Source organism: Cucurbita pepo, chromosome LG12, assembly GCF_002806865.2.
Source record: "Cucurbita pepo subsp. pepo cultivar mu-cu-16 chromosome LG12, ASM280686v2, whole genome shotgun sequence".
In the NCBI taxonomy this organism is placed as follows: domain Eukaryota; kingdom Viridiplantae; phylum Streptophyta; class Magnoliopsida; order Cucurbitales; family Cucurbitaceae; genus Cucurbita; species Cucurbita pepo.
The window spans coordinates 880,920-904,912 of NC_036649.1; the positions used below are offsets into that span (position 1 = coordinate 880,920).

The following is a 23,993-nucleotide window of genomic DNA, read 5'->3' on the forward strand; positions in this document are numbered from 1 at the left end:
TAAAAATTTAAGGATAATTATGAAATAATCTATAAAGATATGTTTTAAATAAAATAAATAAAATATTAATAATTTCTAATTTTTTAAAAATAGTTAGACTACAATTATAATTTCAAGCATAAGCTCTCATAATTTTGTTTTGGGCTTCTCCAAAAAGGCTTCATTCTAATGTAAAGTGTATTATTTGATTATAAACTCATGACCATTCCCTTCCAATGTAAAGTGTATTATTTGATTATAAACTCATGACCATTCCCTAAAATAACCGATGTGGGACACTTTCATCCAACACCTCCCTTTAAACAAAGTATGTCTTCCCTTAATCAAGGCTCGACTCCTTTGGAGTATTTTCTAGTCACTTTTTTACTATGCTTTCTCACAACACTTTGTTTGACATTTGAGGATTATTCCCTAAAATAACCGATGTGAGACACTTTCATCCAACACCTCCCCTCGAACAAAGTATGTCTCCTCTTAATCGAAAGGGAGTGTCTTCTCTAGTCATATTTTATTCGAGGGGAGGTGTTGTCATGGATTTATGAGTTTATAATCAAGTAATAAACTCTCCATTGGGGAAATGAGTTTATAATCAAAGAATAAACCGGAGAAATGAGGTCATAACTACTGCCAAGAGTCAACATTTAACAAAAATAACTATTAAATATATTAATATATTCCCGCGTTTTCAATTTGAAAATAGAATATATATATTATATATATATATATATGCGCGTGGAGTTGGAAGAAAGGGAAACATTATTACTTTTATTATTAAAACTCCGAGAGATTTCTCCATTTTCCCGGCCGACAACGGCTCGTCGGCGAAAGCTCGCTCTTTATTCCCTAAATTACATTACGACTCCATTATATATATATATCTACCATTTCTTCATCTCTTTCAGTCTCTTCTTTCCTGCGACCTTCCTGGGCTGAGAATCCTCATCTCCTGTTGCCCGTACTTCAGCCGCTGTGCCTCCTCCCTTGAAATCCGGTACATGTTCGACAGAACTCCCAGCGGCAACATCCTCATCTCCGAAGCGCGCCCCGCCAGAAGGTTCGTGATAGCGTTGTCGTTCGTCTTGAATGCAATCCACTCGAATCCTTTGTCGCTTGCTTGTTTCATCACCACGAAGTTCTGTGGAATCATCAGTACCTGTCCTTTCCGAACCTCGCCGTTGAACACCGATTGTCCTAAGTCGTTGACGACCTGTACTCTCGCGCTGCCTCTCGTCGCGTATAACACCGTGTGGCTGTTCACTGTGTAGTGCGGTGCTACGAGCGCGTTCTGTTTGTGTTGAAATTAGGGATTTCGAGGTTGTTAGGGTTTTTTTTTTTTTTTTTTTTTTTTTTTTTTTTTTTTTTTTTTTTTTTTTTTTNTTTTTTTTTCAAATTGGAGATTTGAAGAAATTTGCGTGTTAGGGTTTCTGAAATTGGAGATATGATGCAATTACTCTACTTACGCTGTAGAGGACTCCTCGTTCGGCGCTGAGGCGGACTTGGCGGAGGAAGGGGAGGTTATGGTAGTTGGCGGTGGAGATGCGGCCGCCGCGTGGGTTGAACACATCGGCGCGCTCAGACCGACCGATGTTGTGCTTCAATCGGAGTGTGCATATGGTTTCTTCGAAGCCATTTTCCGATTCTGATTCGATGTATCTTCCTCTTGATCTCTCCTGTTCATCTCTCTCTGGCAGAAGCACGTCGAAATCTTCATCGACTTGCACGATTCTGTCCCTCTCGTCGTCTTCTCCCTTCAGCCGCCTGACCAATCCACTGTCTACTTTGAAAGCTTCTTCCAGAAGTTCGTCTGCAATTCCACTGAACATATTGCCTGATTTCTCGCCAACGGATCCCCTGCGGCTTCTTCCTTCCATTTCCTCTGCGCCTCTTTCCACCATCTCTGGCCTTCCGGCGAGGAAGAATTTCTGTAACAAATACAACAAAGAATCTTACGACTTCTTGATCAAACAGTAATTACATCGTTATACACTGCCAAATCTGAGGTCGTCTTTTTTTGAATCAGAGATTAAATCGTTATACTCTGTTTTTGCTTAACTTACTCTGAGGTATGGATCGATTTGATTGGCGACATTGCGAGTGTCAGTGAAGACGATCAAGATGAGATCGGACTGTCCTCGATTATAGATCCAGTGAGAAACTCCGGCCGGTACAACGAGGAGATCGCCCTCTCTGAACTGGCGGATCTTCTGATGCTGGTCTCTGAACGCAGATCCAGCCGATTGCGATCTTCGTAAATCGGTCTGGTAAGTTTCCGCACAACCGGGAATTGCAACCCCGCGTATGCCGGTGCCTTGGACTACGAAGATGAGTTTAGGAGCATTAGAGAATCCAGGTAGAAGCAGACCTCTGGGCCGGATTTTATGGCGGAGCATATTTACTCCGGCGCACTGGAACTCCTCGCTGTACTGATCCCACACTTCAGTGGAACCGGCCTCCGCCTCGGCTCTACGAACGGGCTCTTGAGCTCTGAGATTCTCAAGACGACAGGCTCTCGGAGAATGGAATCGGTGCTGCTGCATTGCTTCCCCGTCTTGGAATTCCTGAGGGAAATGCTCAAACTGAGCGAAGCAGACATTGATGAAAACTAGTAAACATGACAAACCATGAAGAGAAGAGCGAGCCATGGTGACGGAGAAAGAGAGGAGAAGGTTACTAGGTGCGTGAGAAACGTAGAGGAAGGTGGCGGAGTATTTATTGGGGGACGGAGGAGGAATGGTGGTGACAAGTGGATGGCGGCGGCGGTGGTAACAGAATACGTGGTGGGAGGGATTCATGTAGAAACCCACCAGCTGCCATTTCGTCTCTGACATGTTGTTACAGAAGGTGCTCCTTCGAGCCTCCACGGACCATTGTTGCACAGGCTAATCCACCTCAATGGTACGTAATTTTATTTGCATGTTTTTTATTTTCATTTTCTTTAACGATTATTCTTTTTAAATTATCCTATTTAATTATGTTAATTATATATGGGCCTGATGGGTCATATCTCTTAGACAGCCCAATAAGTGGAGATATGTGAAGAAGCCCACCTTCTAAATTTATGGGCTTTTTGGCCCACTAACTAGAAATAAAAGTTATTTATTGTTTTCAACAAAATAATAATTTATAATAATTTTGTAAATTTTATCAAAATAGACTAAATCTTATAAAAAATAGCGAAAATGATAAAATTGAGTATTTAAATTTATTATTCATTACCTCATTCCTTGAAGAGTACTCAAACTTGAATATTTTTTTAATTCGTTTATTTTTTCTTTTTTAATTATTAATATTACTTGTGATAGGAATGTGTTATTTATTCTTACCTACTTTGCAATAGGGTAATGTAATATTTGTTTCATAGACTAATAATTTTAAATCTCGTTATATTAAAACGAGCTGAAATATCTAGTTTTTAAATTATTTATGTGAGGATTCATCTTTTTTTTTTTCTTCGTCTTTTTTAATAAATTAGAATTAGATATGTTTAACCTAATGATTAGTGGGCTCTCTGACTTATTTTGAGTTAAGATTATTGTTGTTTGTTTGGCTTAATTTCATCTAGTACGAAAATTAATTCTATCTTATTTCATTCATTAATTTCAAAACAATATTATTGATTATTAGCAGGTTTGATAATACACAAAAATATTTAATAAGTTTGAAAATAAAGTTAAAGAATATGGAATAAGTAAAAGTCATAAAAGTTATGCAAAATTTCTAAATAATAATAGTAGGTGAAGAGCGGTAGAGACAATGTTTCAATCTGCTTTTGTGATGTTGAAACATTAGAGTAGCGTTAAGATATTACAATCATTAATAACGTGATAAAATTAGTTTTGGGCAATATTAGATCTTAGAGGTCATTGTAAGATTAGATAAATTCAAGGCTATCAAATGCAAAAGGGACGAAAAATCAAGTTCAAACTCCACCTTAGAACTCAATCGAGCATGGGGAAAATAAGAATTCAGGCCAAGGACACCCTTACAAAAAGAATGATTAGAAGAAAGGTCATACCAGCCATCTTGGCTTCGACTAAGGTTAAGGTTGAGATCAACCCAATGCTCGACTAAGATCACGAAGAATCTCGAGGTCAATCTGATTCAACTCTCAAATCTAGATCTTAAGATGAATTGGAATTTGATATCAACCGTCATATAGAAAACAGGTCTATTTCTAAACTCTTAAAATTCCAAGCATTTTATACTCTTCTTTTACCCTATAATTTAAGTATCAGACTATGTAATGACAACTAATCCCCTCATCTTTAATTCTAAAAATTCTCTGTTAAAGCACGTAAATATCAAATACATTTTCTATGTTAAAAGTATATATATATAACATTACCAAACAATCATATACTTTACATTAAAAAAAAAATCAATTATTAATACATTTTATTTTGAAAACCATAATATACTAAAAAAAAAAATGTGTTTATGTGAGCGCGGCCTAGTTTTCCATAAATTTCCTAGAACAAAGCAAGACGACGCCGTTTTCACTTAAACGCGTCAATTCCAAGACGCCGAACTTAGCGTTACATTGAAACTACATTTTAAATGCAATATTAATTACGAGAAAAGGACTGATGAGAAATTTCCTGGAAACTCGAAATTAGCCCCTAAATTCTCAGTTATTACATAAACCCCCCAATTTTTTTATTCCTTTCTTCAAACTCCTTACCCGGTAAGGAATCCACTCTCTCAACGCTCAACTCTCGACTCTCAACTCTCAACTCTCCCGCGGATTCATATTTCTACCCCTGAGTTTCCTTATAAATCGAAAAGTGGAACTCCTTTTTGTTTATTTATATTTCAACCCCCCTGCTCTGTTTCGTCAAGCTTTCCATTTATTTTTAGAACTGCCATTTTTGCCACATTCTAAATTCTCAAGATCAAGATACAACCTGACGAACGAGAGATTTGAGACCTTTCAATCCTCTTTTTGTTTGTTTGGTTTTTTTTTTTTTTTTTTGATTCAGTTTTTTTTTCTGGATTTCGTATGGGGCAGCAACCTTCCAAAGATGAGCTTGTGTACCAGCGCGCCAGCAATGGCGATGTGGATGGGATTAAAGCCCTTTCTAACGATGGTGCCGGCCTTGAGGTGATTGGAATTCGTAATTTGTTTATTTATTGATCTCTATTCTTTTGTAGTTTTGTATTCTCGTGGATCATTTTTGGTTTATTTTGGGTTATTGGTGTAGTGGGTTGATAGGGAAGGAAGGACTCCGTTGATTGTTGCCTGTACGAAACCCGAGCCCTACAACGTGGCGAAAACGTTGCTAGAACTCGGCGCCAATGTCAATGCGTTTGGACCAGGTTTGCTATCAACATTTCGGGTTTCCATGGCTTGATTTGGTCGATTAATTGATTTATCAGATTTCCATATACGTTTATTTCAATTTCTGTGACATAATTGATTATTTTATTGCATAGTATCCAATGGATTTAATATTTTATCATTTCGTAGCAGTTTGTTTTTGGAAGATTGGGTTGTAATTGTTTATTCTCTTGTCACCCTTTGAAAGCTGGATTTATGTTATTTTAGGCCGTCATGGTGGAACGCCATTGCACCATGCTGCTAAAAGAGGCTTGGAAAACACTGTTAGATTGCTTCTTTCATACAGAGGTTTGTTTGTTTTTGTTACTCGAAATATTATAACTTGTTCTGCATCCTGCCAATATCGGATAATTCATTTAACCTCCATTTTTGCTGTAAATATTGCTTATTTTTGTTCCAATTTCCAGCAAATACTTCGATAATCAATGATGCTTGCCAAACTCCTTTGGAAGTTGCGAGAGCAGCGGGGCACAAAAATGTTGTTCGTGCCATTGAGGTACTCTATCTTGTATATATTTTTTAAATTCTCCCCACATTTAGGCTTGGATATTAATTTGATTCATACCCACATGTAAATTCTTAATATCAATTGGAGAGAAAATGACAATAGAGAAGTAGGATTTTCTATTCTAATACTACGTCACATTTTTATTAAGGTTGAATGCTTAAATTAATAGGTTTATGTATGTTCTTAACATACAAATGACCTCTTAATATGTCAATTTGAGCATAGATCAACCGATTAAGATATATGCTCTCAACCAAGAGATAAGGGTTCTAGTCTACCCACTTTACATTTGGTTGAACTCAGAAAAATAAAGGAAAACGTTCTTTAAAATGTTGAAGCATCTTTAAACTACACAATGAAACTTCATTTTCATACTATTTTCTGTACTCAGAAGATGTTTCTAATGATGTTTTGTAGAATCATATTTGTTTATTCTCTGGTTGGATGCGGGAATTTTATGGGCCGGAGTTTCTAGAAGTACTTGTTCCTCATCTCCTTTCGAGAAAAGTGTGAGTATTTTTTCCATATGATTTCGGTCATGTTTATCCCCTTTCCCCTCTTTCAATTGACATTGATACTCTGCATTGTATGTTAGTCGTTGAAGACATTAGGGAATCTTTGGCACTATCTTTTGATATTTATTAACCAAGTCTTTTGTCCAGCTTTTCTGTAAAGCCGTGAATAGTTTTATCCTTACATAGTGCATGATATAGCTTGTACGCTAACAATGCAATTTCTGCAGCTGGGTAGTCATTTTACCTTGTGGTTCTCGAAATCCTATGAAGCCTACTAAGTTGGAGCTTGCCTTATACACTAGCTTGGAGGTATTGATTTTTATATATGTCAGCTTTCATTTCCTTCATTTAAATTATGTGTCAGATGTATTAAAACCACTATCCCCTTCATCTGGAAATTTTAGTTCAAATCCTTCGCTCCCGGGTGAAAGATGCCTCTTCGGTTCTTTTCATTTATTACGGTTCTTTTGTAATTGGAATAGTCTTAGTACTTCAATTTCATTTCCTTCGTTCTGTAATTAATAGTTGTTCTTATCCAAGTTATATTGCCTTATCCTGTTTCTAGAAAGTGAATTTGTGAATTGTGTGAAGATCATGCATCCCCCCTTTCCCCCACCCCCACCGCAAGAATAAAGGGGAAAAATAAAAATTGAGAGAGAGAGAGAGAGAGAGGTTCTGACCGTTGGGTCTTGTGCAACTTATGTGACTTTTATGCCATTTCCTTTATCCCATGCCTTTTAAAAATATATAGAACTTCTAGTTACTATCGAATTGTTACAAAAGGTTCCATCAAATTGAGAGAGAAAGAGAGAGAAATAGGGGTTCTGCCCGTTGGATCTTGTGTAACTTATGTGACTTTTATGCCATTTGCTCTATTCCATGCCTTTTAAAGATATGTAGAACTTCTAGTTACTATCTAATTGTTGCAAAAGGTTTCGTCAGTCTTTGAATCCAGAACAAAGGCTTTATCTGATGAATTTTTCTTTTTCTTTGGCTGTTGATTCAAATTGATAATCATTTAATAACGAGTTGATTCAAATTGATAGTCATTTAATAACTGAATCAGCTCTGGTTTATCTAGGTTGTAAGGGAATTTCTTTTTTGGACTGTACAAGTTAGCTTCTATTTGTTCTGAAAAATAGAATGAAATATACTCTGTGGACATTCGGAATAAAATATAAACGTTTGGTTCGTGGGACTGTTCTGGAAATCTGGCTTCTGCTAAACAAATATATTAAGTCTTTAATTGTAGCATACTGCTCTGACTGATGTAATTTAATGTGAATGAGATACTGCAATCTTTCCTTTATGTTGTACTGCTTGTATTGTGAGATTCTATGTTTTCTTGCTCATGTTTGGATTTTTTATTGAATGGACAGGATGCCCAACCTCGTTTAATCATTCCATTGTGGAAGTCATGTTTAGAGGAACATAAGTTGCAGGATCCTGATCCCTCTGTTGTTATTGTCGACAACGCTCCAAGTAATTTCTAATTGCTGGAAAATGCTATTTCAGTAACAGTTATTGACTTCTTCAGTTAAATTTTATTTATTGTCCTTGGTTTTGCTCTCAGACTTAGTCTCAAGAGGAGTAAGGAGGCGAAAACGGAGTTGTCACACCTCCTGGGAAGCCAGATCTCGATTTCGAAAATCAAAGAGACGTAAGAACTAATAAGATCCTGTTCATATACTTGTGTTAAAAAATCAATCATTCAGGTATTTCATGTTTGAAACTATATGAAACAGAAATTAGGGTCTTTCTAGTTTTGTGTTTTAAATGTGAAACGTCTTAGTGTATGCTCACTGTTTTACATCCTCCAAATTGATATGGTCGGGAGTGAATAGATCATTTTGGTCATGTTTAAATCACACTAAAATATGTCATTAATAATTAAAAATCAATTTAATGTTTTATTTTTTCACTTTGTTGCTTTTACAATTGAGATGTGGTAAGTAATTTTGTTTCGTATCTGTGGTTTTTGCAGCTGGACGTCTTAGACTTGCACCTGATAATGAGTATGACAGACAACAACTTCAATGGTTTTGTGATGCTTGCAAAGGGATTCCTCAGCCAAAGGTATTATGCCTTTTCTTTCTTTATTTCTAGAAAGCGACTGAAACAGATCGATTAAAACATGTTGTCTCAAGCTTTCAGTTTCTCACATCCCCATTGTCGCTATTCATGGGAAAACTTTACAGAGAGCTATTGTAACAGTCTAAGTCTACTGCTAGCAGAGATTGTCCTCTTTGGGTTTTCTTTGGGCTTTCCCTTTTGGGTTTCCCCTCAAGGTTTTGAAAACGCTCTGTTAGGGAGAGGTTTCCACGCTCTTGTAAAGAATACTTCTTTCTCCTCCCCAACTAATGTGAGATCTCACAATCCACTCCCTTCGAGACTTAACCACCTCGCTGGCACTCGTTCCCAAAGAGGACAATATCTGCTAGCAGTAGATTTTGGTTGTTACAACTATCTTCAACAAATTCATTATCCAAACGGTTTTTTTATATTAAAATAGAATATTCTCTAAAATCGAGTAATTTTTTAACACCATTTCAAAGAGGTCTCGGCACTATATATAGTACATAGTCTCGATGATTTAGTACTCATTAGTGGAGGCACGAACTGCATATCTACATTTTCCTGTCTTTGAAGTAGTTTTCGCTCAGCCTGCAAGCCCAAGATATTGAATGTCTCTCTTTTGTGGGGCTGATCATAACATCAAGTACTGTTTTGAAATTTCAGATGATGCAATCTACAATCTGGCATAATCACCAGAGCCCGATCAACATTGCCACTGTACCTCCGGGTTCAGAAGATCCGGAGCTTACAATGGCCATAAATGCCTCTATTCAGTCAGCTATGCAGGAAAGTGGACAGCTTCATAATCCCCATTCATCAAGCTCTGAAGCAGGTGCCTCAAGTAGCAGTGCATTACCTCCACCTGCTCCTCCAAGACCAGGCTCTAGCAAATCGGCAATGCATGAAGAAGCAAGCCACGGTTACAATCCAAGCCATTGCGCTCAAGCGCCAATGAACACCGGCATCCAGATTACACACCCTCCAAATGCAGTCCCCACTGCTCCACCAGTTGAAGCCAAAACCTTCGAGGCTAGCACTAGTACGGTTGGCGACTACCCGTTGGTCGATTCCGATCCCACAGACAGCATGGCTTCTTCATCCGTTGGGGACGATGGGAAACAAGGCAGTGGCAACACGACATGTGTGATATGTTTGGATGCACCAGTGGAGGGAGCCTGCGTCCCCTGTGGCCATATGGCTGGATGTATGTCTTGTTTAAGTGAGATCAAAGCCAAGAATTGGGGCTGCCCAGTTTGTCGCACCAAGATCAATCAAGTCATAAAGCTGTATGCTGTCTGAGCCACCCCAATCAACCAAGCATATAACCAGGTGAAACCCCTTGAACTCTGTCTGTATAATTTGCGCTATACATACCCTTCAGCTTTCAGATACTTAAATGTTTATAAACTTATATAAATTCTTTCGACTGAAACAACCAGATTGGTACTCCTGCTAAAAGAAAAACTGGGGAGGTAAAACTACTGCGGGAGTATTTGGCTCATAAATTTGGACTTGTGTGTGTACATATTTCGTATATGAATTTGTTTGTTAATCCATGAACTATTTATTGATAATTTTCTTTTCGGTTTTCGAAAATTTTGTTTGTTTTAGGTCGAGTTTTACCTTCCTTTCGAGACCTCACAATTTGTTTGGTCTTGAGTTTTTATTTTAAATTTGAATTTTGCGTATCATTAATATTTTCGGGTTAGTGCTCTTAATAAAAGATAGTTTAGTTTTCGAACCCTTTTAATTTTTGAAATTTAAGCTTATAAATAACACTGTAGCATTATTCTCACTTAATTATGATTATTATTATTATTATTAATTTATTTTTTTGTGATGTTTTTATAGTTTTGAAATTTTCAAAAATATTTAAAATGTCCTTTTTTGTTTTTTGTTTTCTTCTAAATTTAAGTAAAATTAAAAAACAATGACTCCCACTAGATCTAATTTTTTCTATTTAAAAAAAAAAAATGTTTAGATTTGAAAATAGTGTTAAAAATAATCCACAATTATTTCATTCCAAATTTAGCAATTGTAAGCCAAATAATTACAAAAAAAAAATAAAAAACTGTCAGCCACAAATAAACCTTTTTTCTTTTTCTAAAAATAAGCAGATAAATTAAAGTTAAAGCGACATCTAATAATATCGATATTCGTGACATGATAACCAGAAGCTGATTGGTCCACCGCTACGACATGTAGCTTAATGCCCCACCCTTACGACACGTGGTTTCCCACCGCTTCACAATGTTCCTTTCTCGTTATCGCATCTGAAACAGAATATGCCTCACACGTGTCATCATTACTGGACAAATCCTCTGCACTCGTGTCACCATTACTACAACCACAATAGAATTTGTCTTTTTTTAGTTTTCATATCCACTTTTTAAAAAATATCAAGTCTAAAAAAGGTTTGGAAATTTTCAAAAAATTAAAATGTATTTTTAAAATATTTTTTTATGAACAAAAATTAAACAAAATTTTGAAAAATAAATATAATATTAGCCGTTTTATCTAAAACTAATTATATAATTTTTAAAAATTTTAAAATATTACGTCAACTTTCTATTAGTATAAAAGGGTAAAATGGGAAACTTAATTATTAAAATTTAAAAATTTTAAATGATTTTTTTGTACAAATGTCAGGTTACACGCCGGACAGACACCGTTTTCGCCAGGTCAGCATCGTTAACGACCGTCAAGTCCACCGTCGCAGTGACGGCGTCGTTTGATTGGTGACCAGAAAAATCCGCCTCCCCCTTAGGTTTCAGTGTCTTTCTTCTTCACCGCCAATAAATACTCCTTCCTCTGTCTCAGTTTCCTCTTCGGTCTTCCACTCATTCTCTCTCATTTTATCCTCTGCTTCTCCTTCCTGTTCTTCGTTTTCCTCTCCTCGTCGATCTTTGTCAACCATGGCATCAGAACCAGTTAGAGTCCTTGTCACTGGAGCTGCAGGTACTGTACTGAAAACGTTTCATTTCTTTCTTTTCGGTTCTACTTGATCTTAGATCTTGTCTGATTTCCATCGTAACCGCTCTTGGTTTCTTTGTGTTTTTTGAGATCTGATACTGTTGCTTACCGCATCTATTGGTGTTTGGTTTGAGTATTCCATCAGATCTGTTGGTTGTAGTTCATTTCTTAAGTTTATGCTATGATCGTTGTTATTAGTTTGCGTTTTTACTAGCTGTTTTTGGATAAGGTTAAGGAGATTTATCTTTTTCTTTATCGTTTTCTATCAGATGTAGTTCTGTCATGGAAGTGTTTGTGTTTCTTTTGTTGATCATCGAGTTTTCTAATGAATGTTGAAAGATATAGGCGGTGAGCTGATGTGGATCTAGACTGTGAATCTGTTTACCTTGATATAGGCGGAGAGATGATGTGGATCTAGACCAGTACACGTTGATTAGTTCTTTTAACTCGTTACTTTTGTGCTCGTGCTTGTTCATACAGTTCTTGAATCAAGTTTATTTCGATTAAAGGTTTATTGTTGGTCCAGTCTTTTAGAGAAGTCAATTACCAGCTTTTTCTTTTTGCTTATATGGTCCTCTAACGAACTTTATTTCGATATTTTCATACGAACTGGTCTATTTGGCTGGCTCCAATATTTTCATACGAAGTTATGCATTCGCTCCTTGGGTTTCAGGACAAATCGGATACGCTCTCGTGCCTATGATTGCCAGAGGAGTATTGCTAGGATCTAACCAACCTGTCATCTTGCACATGCTTGATATCCCACCTGCTGCAGAGTCTTTGAATGGCGTAAAGATGGAGTTGGTGGATGCTGCTTTCCCACTCCTTAAAGGTATATATATATATATATAGATAATGTTGAGGAGTATTGGAAGTGAGTCTCACCTTGATTAATTTAGTGGAAGATCCTGGGTTTATGAAAGATCCTGGGTTTATGAGTGAGAAATACTAACTCAATGGGTATGAGGCCTTTTGGGAAACCCAAAGCAAAGCCATAACAGCTCATACTCAAAGTGGATAATATCGTACCATTGTGGAAGGCCCATGATTCCTAACATGGTATCAGAGTCCTGCCCTAAACTTAGCCATAACAATAGAATCCTCAAATATCGAACAAAGAATTGTGAGCTTGAAAGGTGTAGTCAAAAGTGGAGTCGAGACTAAGGGGAGACCCTTGAAACTTATCTACCATTATGGAGATCCATGATTCCTACCATATAATACCAATTCTTTGCTAATATCGAACAAACTCCTATGGATTTTGTGATTTTCTTACTATTTATGGATGCTTGATGCATTGTTCTAGGTGTTGTTGCTACAACTGATGTGGTGGAGGCATGCACCGGTGTCAACATTGCTATTATGGTTGGTGGATTCCCAAGGAAAGAGGGTATGGAAAGAAAAGATGTGATGTCAAAAAACGTCTCCATTTACAAGGCTCAGGCTTCTGCCCTTGAAAAGCACGCTGCTGCCAACTGTAAGGTAAGTAACTTGCATCAATTTAATTCCATTACGTAATCCAGCAAAACTTGTTTTTTTGAGCACTAACAATGTTTGGTAAGCAATTGTAAGATGTAGACCCAAACAGCACAAAAAAACAAAAAAAACAGAAGTTTATAGAATGAAGAGTTTGACACGTTACGAACTGTAGTTGAACTATTGAACTGGACTAAAAAATGTGCATGCATGCTAATATTTTTCTAAATAATTTTATTGAAAAGTCGTGTTGTTTTATTTCTTTCTATTTCCTTTTAGTCATTATATTTGAATGGTCAGACATCTGACTCTTTGTTTCCTAACTCTTGCAGGTGTTGGTTGTCGCTAACCCGGCAAATACTAATGCATTGATCTTGAAGGAGTTTGCTCCTTCCATCCCGGAGAAAAACATTTCTTGCTTGACGAGATTGGACCATAACAGGGCATTGGGCCAAATTTCAGAGAGATTGAATGTTCAAGTATCCGAAGTTAAGAATGTTATTATCTGGGGTAACCATTCATCAACACAATACCCTGATGTCAACCATGCTACTGTCAAGTTACCATCTGGGGAGGAGAAATCTGTCCGCGAGCTTGTTGCTGATGATGCATGGTAGAGTTTCTGTACAATATCCGTCTCTAAGTTTGATGGGATTCAATTAGATTAATGTATGGTTGTTTCTCATTGAAGGTTGAATGGAGAGTTTATTAGCACTGTTCAACAACGTGGTGCTGCAATCATCAAAGCCCGGAAGCTCTCAAGTGCATTGTCTGCTGCTAGTGCAGCTTGTGATCACATTCGTGATTGGGTTCTTGGAACTCCGGAGGTTGGTGATTTTGCCTTTGTCTTGAACTTTGTGCATTTCAATTGCTGACTCAGAGCGCTCATTAAAACTAAATTTCGTTCCAGGGCACCTGGGTTTCCATGGGAGTTTATTCTGATGGATCATACAATGTACCAGCTGGACTGATGTACTCATTCCCCGTCACGTGCCGTAATGGTGAATGGTCAATTGTGCAAGGTATTGTTTTCTTTTTTCTTTAGTTGATTAGTATGGGGAAACCAATTAACTATATAAAAAAAAAAAAAAAGTCTCCAATTAACATAGGGCTCCATCATCCCTGCTTCTTTCGAGGGTTTTTAGGAAGAGTTTTCCACACCCTTATAAAAAGTGTTTTGTTCTTCTCTCCAACGGACGGATCTAACAATCCCATCCCCTTTGGGGGCCAGCGTCCTTTACGCGCCAGGTGGATTAACACCCCTTTTAGAACCCAACATCCTTACTGGCACACTGCCTCGTGTCCACTTCCCTTTGGAGCTTAGCCTCCTCTTTGGCATAGTGTCTGGCTTTGATACCATTTGTAACCGTCAAGCCCACCGTTAGTAGATATTGTTCTCTTTGAACTTTCTCTTACTGGCACACTGCCTCGTGTCCACTTCCCTTTGGAGCTTAGCCTCCTTTTTGGCACATCGTCTGACTTTGATACCATTTGTAACAGTCCAAGCCCACCGTTAGTGGATATTGTTATCTTTTAACTTTTCCCTTCAGACCTCCCATCAATGTTTTTAGAAGGCTATCTCTAGGGAGAAATTTTTACCCCTTCAAAGTTGTTCTCCTCCCGAACCAAGTGGGCCGGTAAAAAGAACAGGAAAAAAAAAAAAAAAAAATGGGCGNCTTATGCTGCAACTCCATGCTGAGATTTGTTCCATTTGTTTGTGATCCTTTGTGGATCCTCTCCAGGCCTTTCCATTGATGAATTCTCAAGGAAGAAACTGGACTTGACCGCCGAGGAGCTGACCGAGGAAAAGGCTTTGGCTTACTCCTGCCTCTCGTAAACAGTTGGTCCCTGGCCCCTTCCCGTTGGTACTAAGAGAAGTGTGGCTCTTAATTTAAGTACTTTGGCTACAGTTTTGATTGAATAATGCCATCATTAAGAACAGCTATGGAGGAAGCAGAGAAACAGGACAATTATCTTCTGCTTTCTGGTCTTTATTATGCATTTCCCTGGTTTCCCTTTTTGTTGAGGATTTTTCATTTCCTTACTGCTTCAACCCATCAACGGCCTGTTTATGTCATGAGTTTTACATGAACTTTTGTTGATCGGATTCATATAATATTACCTAATTAGAATAATTTCCTCGAATTTGTCCCTTGATTTTGTTGTATGTTCTTCAGAATCCACTTCCGAGAAGAATTTAAGATTCAAATAATAAATATCTTTTTAAAAAATAAATTAAAAAAGTAAATAAAAATAGAAATAAAAAACAAAGGAAGACCTTTTATGTAAATTTCAAAACCAAAAGCAAATTAATTATAAATTAAAAAAAAGATAAATCTATTATGTTTATTGCAATTTTCTTATTTTTTAAATGTAATTTTGTTGAATGTACATTTTTATTTCCAATTAGATTTCCATGATTTCTTATTAGCCTAGTTTTACTCTAAAAAAAAATATTACTAAAAAAAACTTAATTAAAATATATATATTGAAAAACAACTTAATTTAAATGTAATATTAAAATAATGAAATATTTCCTCTATTTATTAAAATAGCATTCTTAGTTGTGAGTTTACCTTAAAGAAAAAGAAAAAAAAGTAAACAGAGGCCGAAAGAAGAATCTGGAAAAACGATAGCTTCGGAACCGAACCTCAGATGCGGAATTCGAGCCTAAGTCTGAGTCGGAGCCTCGGAAGACTCTAGACCCGAACCGTATGCCCGTAACTGAACTAGCTAGGTTAAGAAATTCAACTCAATTTTCGGTCCAGTAGCATTCAGATCTCGGCCCACAGCCCACACACCGACCCAGACACAACTCCAATACCCAGCCCACGACCCGATATAGTACCTGGGTCAACCCAAACTGACTCGCTGACCCGGAAGCCAACCCGAAGTTGTATTCCACATGCGGCGCGCGTGCAGCTTGGATTTTCTACTTGTGTTGGCTTAGCCCAGCCGACTCCTCAATTCGGCGACACGACTTGACGACTCCAGCTTAGTTTCCTCGGTCTAGGCAGCTCGGGTTAAAGTTTGAGGACCCCATTATACCCATTATATCATTTTGGACCGTTTCGGAGCCGTTTTTGATGATTTTAGTGGTGTTCAAGGCTAGTATGACCACTATGTGGTCAATTTAAGTCGTTTTTCTAGCCAAAAGTTGAACTAAATAATAATGTTCGATGACGCGAGCCCATATAGACACGTGTATGTCAACCAATTAAGTGACTTTCTCTTGGTTTGAGTAGACGACTTGTTTGTTGTATGAATGACACGTGTCTTGTGGCCTCTGCACGTGTCATGTTTTATGATTATTTGATGTGTACTATGTTATGTTAATGCTGTGATATATGTTATGTTGCGGTACAAGTTATGCTAAGTTATATGTTATACTATAATATGATTATGCTATGTTATGAAATTATGTTGTGTTACCAATGTTGTATGATGCATGAACCTCCATGTGTCACGTTAGGTAAAATATGTTAATACGTTCGCTCTCTGCTTATGAGACATTAGAAAGACATGTATGTTAATCAAGAAAGGCATAGTCTCAGAGAAATGTTATATCCAAAAAATGGAGATATGACTTGCATCATAAGTATATGTCATATTTTGATACTACAGGACCTCATGCATTTTATATGTCAAGTGTATCGAGATACTTCTCCGTTAGTACGGATGTGTGCACTACGATTCATGTACATCGTGATATTATTTGCGTTCCTTTTCCTCCATGGTTTCCGACAACGTGAGTCTACGCTAACATGACAGGTAGGCCTAGGGGTACATATATGAGCCCGTTTGGTGGGTCTATACGTGCGTGTGTAGGCGGTGTGTAGAGAAATACTACACATTCAATTCTATCCGGATTGGAAAGTAAAGACTAAAGTCATGATGTTCTATAAAAATATAGGTCTCACTATGATTACACGTGCTTGCATTTTCCAACCCAAAATTGGCGCTACTTATTGAATATTTTTAAATACTCAAGTCACATGCTACTTTTCAAGTAAAGGTAAGATACCCTTATACGGATGATGTCGTTACTGTGCAGGTTAGAACGAAGTCAGGATAGTTACATTTTCTATTTAAGTTGTAGCCCTCAAATTAGATCGTGACGTTTTCATTACTTTGAAAATATTGTTATTTCACTTTCACTATTCCATTGATATTTACTTTTATTTCAAATAAATTTTACAAACATTGAAGTCCTCGAAGTCTGCATGTGAATATTTCTAAACAAATTTTTACACATATTAGGTACGTCATGAACATAGTACCAACTTTATTTTAGTAGTAAAAATAGGGTCGTTACAACTTCCTCATCCCCCTCTCGCCCCGTAGACATCTCTACTTAAATCAACCCTTTGTCTTGTTGATCTCGTACGATATATTGACCCTTAGCTCGTTAATCTTGTTCAAGAGTCGATTGAAGTCTCGATGACTTGTGCACTTGAGATATCTTCATCTTGTCTTTGAAGTTTTTCAGACTTTCGAAACCTTCTACTTCCCGAAGTCTTCTAATCCTCCGAGCGTCTTTAGTTCTCGGGCTTCGAGCGTCGTAAAGATGGAATTAGAAAAAAAGAAAAAAGATGGAGTTTATGATTGCCCTTTTTTTTTTGTTTCCCCAAAAGGTGGAATTATAAAAAATAAAAAAAAATAGAAATAAAGAATTCATTTTTTTCTTTTCACTTGAAAAAGAATATACAAATCCCAATCACTCATTTTGGACTACCTTTCTATTCACATCTCCAAATTTCTCTCAAATTTCTCTCAAATTTCTTCAAATTTCTTCAAATTTCTCTCAAATTTCTTTAAATTTTCTCTTTTTCACCACTTAATTCCCAATATGTCTCAAAATTCTGGCAGTTCTGAAATTCCTCCAGCTTGGACAAAAACGTTGTACCAAAATTCCATGTCATCATCAACAACGCTTTCACCATAGCTCTTATCCATGGAATTTGAGTTCGTCGAATCCTCAGCCACCTCGGACCAAAAGCTCTCGTCGATCGGCGGTGGAGCCTCCAGCATCGCCTCCGTGCCCTCGGCCGGGTAGCTGTAGTACTCATTTTCAGCCATGGAAGCATCTGTGAGTGATGAAGAGATCTCACAGCTTGAAGATTGTTGTGAAGAAGGGGACGTTATTGAGGAATAATTGGCAATTTGGGTTTGATTTGTAATGTTAATAACAATGGATGATGAAGATTCTGATGAAGTTTTTGGTTTTATTTGCTTTTTTCTTTTGTTTTCCGATGTGGGAGCTTTTGTTTTTATGTTCTTTTCTACCCTTTTCTTCAAGTGAGTGTGCCAAACATTCTTGATTTCATTGTCTGTTCGACCCGGCAGCTTCGCTGCTATCGCCGACCATCTATAGTAGCCAAACAAAAATGTTAGGCCAATTTAACGAGATACGAAAATTTAAACCTCTGATAGCAGCAAAACTATCTTTTTACCTATTTCCGAGCAATTCGTGTAGTTTAATAATGGCGTCTTCTTCTTCTTTAGTAAAGTTGCCTCGCTTAATGTCAGGTTTCAAGTAGTTTGTCCACCGAAGTCGGCAACTTTTCCCGCATCTTAAAAGACCTACAAGAAATAGTAAGAAAATCACTAAAAATTCAATCTTTTTTTTTTTTTTGGAAATAAGATGAAATTAGTAAATTTAAGACACGGGTATTTCTGGGTTTATGATTTTCTGTTTGGATGCCAAGAAAAACCCCGAGAAAATCACTAAAAATCCAATCTTTTGTTCGAAACAAAATGAAATTAGTAAATTTAAGACATGGGTTTTTCTGGGTTTATGATTTTCTGTTTGGATGCCAAGAAAAACCCCGAGAAAATCACTAAAAATCCAATCTTTTGTTCGAAACAAAATGAAATTAGTAAATTTAAGACATGGGTTTTTCTGGGTTTATGATTTTCTGTTTGGATGCCAAGAAAAACCCCGAGAAAATCACTAAAAATCCAATCTTTTGTTCGAAACAAAATGAAATTAGTAAATTTAAGACATGGGTTTTTCTGGGTTTATGATTTTCTGTTTGGATGCCAAGAAAAACCCCGAGAAAATCACTAAAAATCCAATCTTTTGTTCGAAACAAGATGAAATTAGTAAATTTAAGACATGGGTTTTTCTGGGTTTATGATTTTGTGTTTGGATACCAAGAAAAACCCATAAAAAATCACTAAAAACTCAATCTTTTTATGAACCCACAAACAAAAAACTCACCAGCTTGCTTAGGAAGAGCTCGCCAATTGCTATGGCCATGATTCTGAATAAAGTTAGTCAAAATCCTGTCTTCTTCAGGGGACCAAGGCCCCTTCTTCAACCCCATTTTCTCACAGCAAGGAGCTCTCACCATTATCGTTCTTCGTTCTTCGTTCTTCTTCTTCTTCTCTGGTTTATCGTTCGTCTTCGAGCTCTCGAACGGAGTCTGAACTGAGAGACTCGACGAGATTCAAAGAAGATGAATTCAAATCAATATTTATAGAATTTGAGTTAATGAAGAAATGGATGTTTACAAATCCAAAATGTTGTGCTTTGAATAAATAATAGTCTAAGTCGACGAAAACAGCTACGTAGAAATGGATGTTGGGGTAATTTCCACGAAGGGGAGCTTAGATTTATAGAAAGGACCAATCCTAGCCCACCAAAATTACGGATTTTTTAATTATATATATATATAAGTGGACAATAGTGTTTTTTTTTTTTTTTTTTTTTTTTTTTTTTTTTTTTTTTTTTTTTTTTTTTTTNTTTTAGTATTGTCTAGTTGTAGGAGTAGTTAAAAATATTTTATTATGATTGAGGGAAGAATTTAGGGTTTTTTGAAGGGTTGTGGATTGACGTAGCATGAGTATTAGTTGAGGTGGGAATTAAAATAATGATATATTACTCGGGTTCGGGTATTGTTCGTCGATCTTTATGTCATGTTTTTTAAATATGGTAAATGGGTTAGGAGTGATTTTGAGCGTTAGGGTTTAAAAGTTGTAGTATGTGTCAATTGTTGTTGAGTTATGTTCATTTTTAACGTGTTTATATCGTGTTATGTGAAAGCTGATGTTTAGGTTTGACGTTTTTAAAAGCCATCATTGTTTGGTCTAATTTTTGAATATTTTGTCCAATTCTCAACTAATATTAGAGAAATTGTGACGCCGGAGTAAATGAGAGGTACATGAATGAACTGAGATCACATCTGAATCAGAGCGATTATGAAGATAGAATAACTAAGAAAAGCTTAAAAGAACTGAAAGTTACCGTCTAAATGAAGGTGCATCTTCCTTTTCAGTGGCTCAATCTTGCTCAATGGTTTGTTTGCACGTGAGTGATGACAAAACATGCTAGAATAACTCGAGTTGGTATGTAGGGGTAGTTTTTACCCTTGTAACGTGACCATGTTGCACGGGAATGTCAGGGTCATCAATTGTCGAGCTTTATCCAAAATTTGAGCTTAGGGCATTACAAAAATTCTCGATCCACTATCATACATTTAGTTGAGCTGTATACAATTATTTAGAAGACTTTTTTTCCTTTTTTTTAAAAAACAAACATTAATTTTCAAACTAAAGTACAAATCTTATTTCAATCAAAGAGACCAACTCGAAGCCCTTTCTCGTTTTCACACACTTCGAATACTAAAAATCTAATTTGAATGCCAACACGAGCATAATTCAGCAATAATAAGTACGTACGGGAGGAAAGTCTTCATTTAATTAAATCTTCAAATTTCTATACTCACATTTATTATACTAAAGAAAATTCCTTTTAAATAGACAAATTCAATTTTTTCAATAAGATAAATACAAAAATACAAAAATTCATCAACGAAGTCATCAATCTCGTGTGCATGTTCATTCAAAAGACTTACAATTATCAACACGTTCAAGATTATTAATTAATATTAAAAATTAGAAAAATTAATATAATTTTAAAAAATTAAACTATTTGACTAAAATACGCGTAACGTATAAATATATATATATATATATATATATATATATATATATATATATATATATATATATATATATATATATATATATATATATTTATTTATTTATTTGTCTGTTAGTGTGGCTGGTAAAAGCACACGAGGGAGAAACCTAATTGGTCGAAAAATAATAATGAATTTCCCACTATGGTTTTAGTGGTAAATAAAAGCAGCCAAAAAAAAAAGAAAAAGGAAAAATCAAAACGGCGTCGTAGTGAGAACGATCCAGGAAACTGGCTGCTCTGAAGTAGGACGGTTCCAAGTGGCTTCGTGGCACGTGGGGGTTATTATTTAGTTATAAACTCATTAAATTGATTTTATTTATTATTATTTTTTGGAAATGAATAACAGTAAGGTTAATTGAATAAGGACCCATTTGAATTAAATCGTTAATTTTAATGATGTCACATTAAACTTATAATTGCTTCAACACCTAACTTAGGATTAATTTTCCAATTAATCAAACTTTATAGTAAACAATAAATCATGACTCATATTCATTTCTCATATGCTTCGTAATTATTATTTTTTAAATAAAAAATAAAATAAATTGAAATGATTATAACTCATTTTAGTTAATTTTTATTATAATTAATAATTCGGATTAGATCTAAAATGCATAATTAAAATAAAGGTTTAGATTCTCTCTTTCTTTTAATTAAAAAAAATTAAAGATTCTCTTTAATCATTCCTAATTTGCTCATTTATTCAATTTTGGTTCAATTACTTTATTATTATTTTAATATTTTAATTATTAAAATAATAATAAAGTTATTTGAAATAATGAAAAGATAAATTATTGAGTAATTTAAGGTGGCTAATGTTTTTATTTATTTATTTTGATGGCTAAGATATTTAATACGTGGCATTATAAATAGAAACAACAGAGACTCCATGCACTAGAGGACATGGCCTACAAATAAATAAATAAATAAATAAATAAAGTAATGTCGGCCTCTTGTAATTTTTTTTTAATAATTATATATTATATTTAAAAAGAAAACTCATTTTAATAAAGCTACTATGAATAATATATTGTATAGCCGTGGAAACTAAGGTGTAGATATAAATTAATGTTCGTACGAGAATCTAACAATTTATAACTAAATTATTCTTTTATTTTCCTCATAAATATAACAATATTATAATTGGGTTTGAGAATATATTTTCCTAAAACTAAATAAAAAAATTATTATTATTATTATTATTATAATAGTATTTGTATTTATATTATATTAACTGGGTCTATAGATGAACATAGCATCTGATTTAAGGAATGATATTAGAGTCAGACACCAGACGATGTGTCAGTCTTCTCGTTGTTCTCCGAAGGGGATAGACACAAGGTGGTGTGCCAGTAAGGACGTTGGGCCCCAAAAGGGGGTGGATTTGGGAGCGGTCCCACATCGATTGGAGGAAGGAAATATGCCAGCGAGGACGTTGGGCCCCGAAGGGGGGTGGATTGTGATGTCCCACATTGGTTGGGGAGGAGAACAAACCACCATTTATAAGGGTGTGGAAACCTTCCCTAACAGACGTGTTTTAAAGCCTTGAGGGGAAGCCCGAAAGGAAAAAACCCAAAGAGAACAATATCTGCTAGAGGTGGATCTGGGTCGTTACAATCCATCAAACCCTACTTGTTATTAATAAGCCTAAGTTGGAAAACGCATGAGGAGATGCAATTTTGTGTATTTTCATTTCGTGGAAGTCCTCGACAGAGGAAAGAAAGGGTAGGATGTTCTTAATTTTGTAATAATTTAAAAGTAGGGTAGGAATAGGTTAACACCCGAATTGACGGGAAATTTTCACAAAAAATAACTCTATTTTCGGGTTGGCCAGGTTGAACCAACCAAAAAAATGTTAACACCCGAATGGACGGGAATTTTTGAATTTTTAAAAAATTCAACCCAACCAAATTGAAAAAATGAGTTAAATAGTCTGGGTTAGTGTTATCGGGTCATATGAACACTACTATTTAACGTGTCAAAATAATAACATGACTAAAATGATTAATTATTTGAAAGTTTAAAGACTAAAAAAGATCTAAACTCAAAAAACTCATAAACACGCTAGATGAGCGATAATCGTACGAGAGATCGAGTTTGTATTAAGCGTACAAAGTGAAGTCAACTCTCCAACGAAGTCAAATGATCAAATCGACATGTATTGAAGTTAAATGAATCACAATTTATTGATGAGTTGAAAAGTCAAAGAACGTGGCCAATAATTTAATTACCAAATTAGTAAGAAAATGGAAAAAAGTAACATGATTGGTCGGACAGTCAACGTTTTACATTGGTCTTTGGTTTGACTTTGACTAATCATTGGGAAGAAGACAAGAAATATAGAGCACACTAACCTATTGTCCAATTTATTGTCTCTCTCATTGATTCTTTTTTCATCCAAAATTTCATTCCTTTCGCTTAAAATTTCTCTATTTCATTTTCAGCCAAGAAAAAGGACCCATCCATCATTTTCCCCTTTCCACACCTTATAGAAAACGAGAGCGGTTTAGATCAAATATACATACACGAGTTCTTTTAACATGATTTGAAGTGTTTTTAAGAGTGAAGACTATCCTTACATCCCCACAAATCAACCCGAGTTTTTAAAACATGATTTATCTTAACTCGTGTTTTCTTCTGTGATCCAAGTTTAGGAGAGGTGCATGAATGAACCAATTGTCGAGGATTATTGGGAGTGAGTTCCACATTGGTGAGTTTATAAGTGAGAAATACTATCTCCATTGGGATGAGACCTTTTGGAGAACCCCAAAGCAAAGTCACGAGAGCTTATACTCAAAGTGGATAATATCATACCATTGTGGAGATCCGTGATTTCTAACATGGTATCAGTGTTATGCCCTAAACTTAATTATATCAATAAAATCCTCAAATATCGAACAAAAAATTGTGAGCCTCGAATGTGTAGTCAAAAGTGACTAAAGTGTCGAACAAAGAGTGTACTTTGTTTGAGGGCTCCAGAAAAAGGAGTCGTGCCTCGATTAAGGGGAGACTTATAGTGTACTTTGTTCGAGGGGAGGATTGTTGAGGATTATTGGGAGTAATACTATCTCTATTGGGATGAGAGCTTATGCTCAAAGTGGATAATTCCATACAATTGTG

At 35.9% G+C, this 23,993-nt stretch overlaps 4 protein-coding genes across 5 annotated transcripts; 2 read left to right on the forward strand and 2 right to left on the reverse strand.

The window, feature by feature from the left end:
• Window positions 1–744: 744 nt before the first annotated feature.
• On the reverse strand, window positions 745–2,843 carry LOC111806828 (11S globulin subunit beta-like). The gene is made up of 3 exons (XM_023692314.1): window positions 2,058–2,843; window positions 1,461–1,922; window positions 745–1,285 (listed from the first exon to the last, which is right to left on the reverse strand). The coding sequence occupies exons 1-3, from the start codon at window positions 2,826–2,828 to the stop codon at window positions 899–901; spliced, it is 1,620 nt and encodes a 539-aa protein (XP_023548082.1). The 5' UTR covers window positions 2,829–2,843; the 3' UTR covers window positions 745–898.
• A 1,829-nt stretch (window positions 2,844–4,672) lies between these two features.
• On the forward strand, window positions 4,673–10,011 carry LOC111807494 (putative E3 ubiquitin-protein ligase XBAT34). Of its 2 annotated transcripts, XM_023693238.1 has the most exons (11): window positions 4,673–5,101; window positions 5,202–5,316; window positions 5,546–5,626; window positions 5,746–5,834; window positions 6,264–6,355; window positions 6,589–6,670; window positions 7,741–7,843; window positions 7,935–8,021; window positions 8,346–8,437; window positions 9,101–9,766; window positions 9,877–10,011. In XM_023693238.1, the coding sequence occupies exons 1-10, from the start codon at window positions 5,000–5,002 to the stop codon at window positions 9,734–9,736; spliced, it is 1,479 nt and encodes a 492-aa protein (XP_023549006.1). In that variant the 5' UTR covers window positions 4,673–4,999; the 3' UTR covers window positions 9,737–9,766; window positions 9,877–10,011. The 2 variants fall into 2 exon arrangements, with proteins under 2 accessions (XP_023549006.1, XP_023549005.1); XM_023693237.1 differs by having other exon boundaries at window positions 9,101–10,011.
• Window positions 10,012–11,233: 1,222 nt separating this feature from the next.
• Window positions 11,234–15,039, forward strand: LOC111807156 (malate dehydrogenase). Its single transcript, XM_023692746.1, has 7 exons — window positions 11,234–11,395; window positions 12,084–12,242; window positions 12,717–12,892; window positions 13,219–13,499; window positions 13,578–13,713; window positions 13,797–13,908; window positions 14,629–15,039. The coding sequence occupies exons 1-7, from the start codon at window positions 11,353–11,355 to the stop codon at window positions 14,721–14,723; spliced, it is 1,002 nt and encodes a 333-aa protein (XP_023548514.1). The 5' UTR covers window positions 11,234–11,352; the 3' UTR covers window positions 14,724–15,039.
• Window positions 15,040–17,727: 2,688 nt separating this feature from the next.
• On the reverse strand, window positions 17,728–19,438 carry LOC111807449 (transcription factor MYB15-like). The gene is made up of 3 exons (XM_023693181.1): window positions 19,110–19,438; window positions 18,340–18,469; window positions 17,728–18,254 (listed from the first exon to the last, which is right to left on the reverse strand). Exons 1-3 carry the CDS (start codon window positions 19,240–19,242, stop codon window positions 17,741–17,743), a joined length of 777 nt encoding a protein of 258 aa, XP_023548949.1. The 5' UTR covers window positions 19,243–19,438; the 3' UTR covers window positions 17,728–17,740.
• Window positions 19,439–23,993: the final 4,555 nt, after the last annotated feature.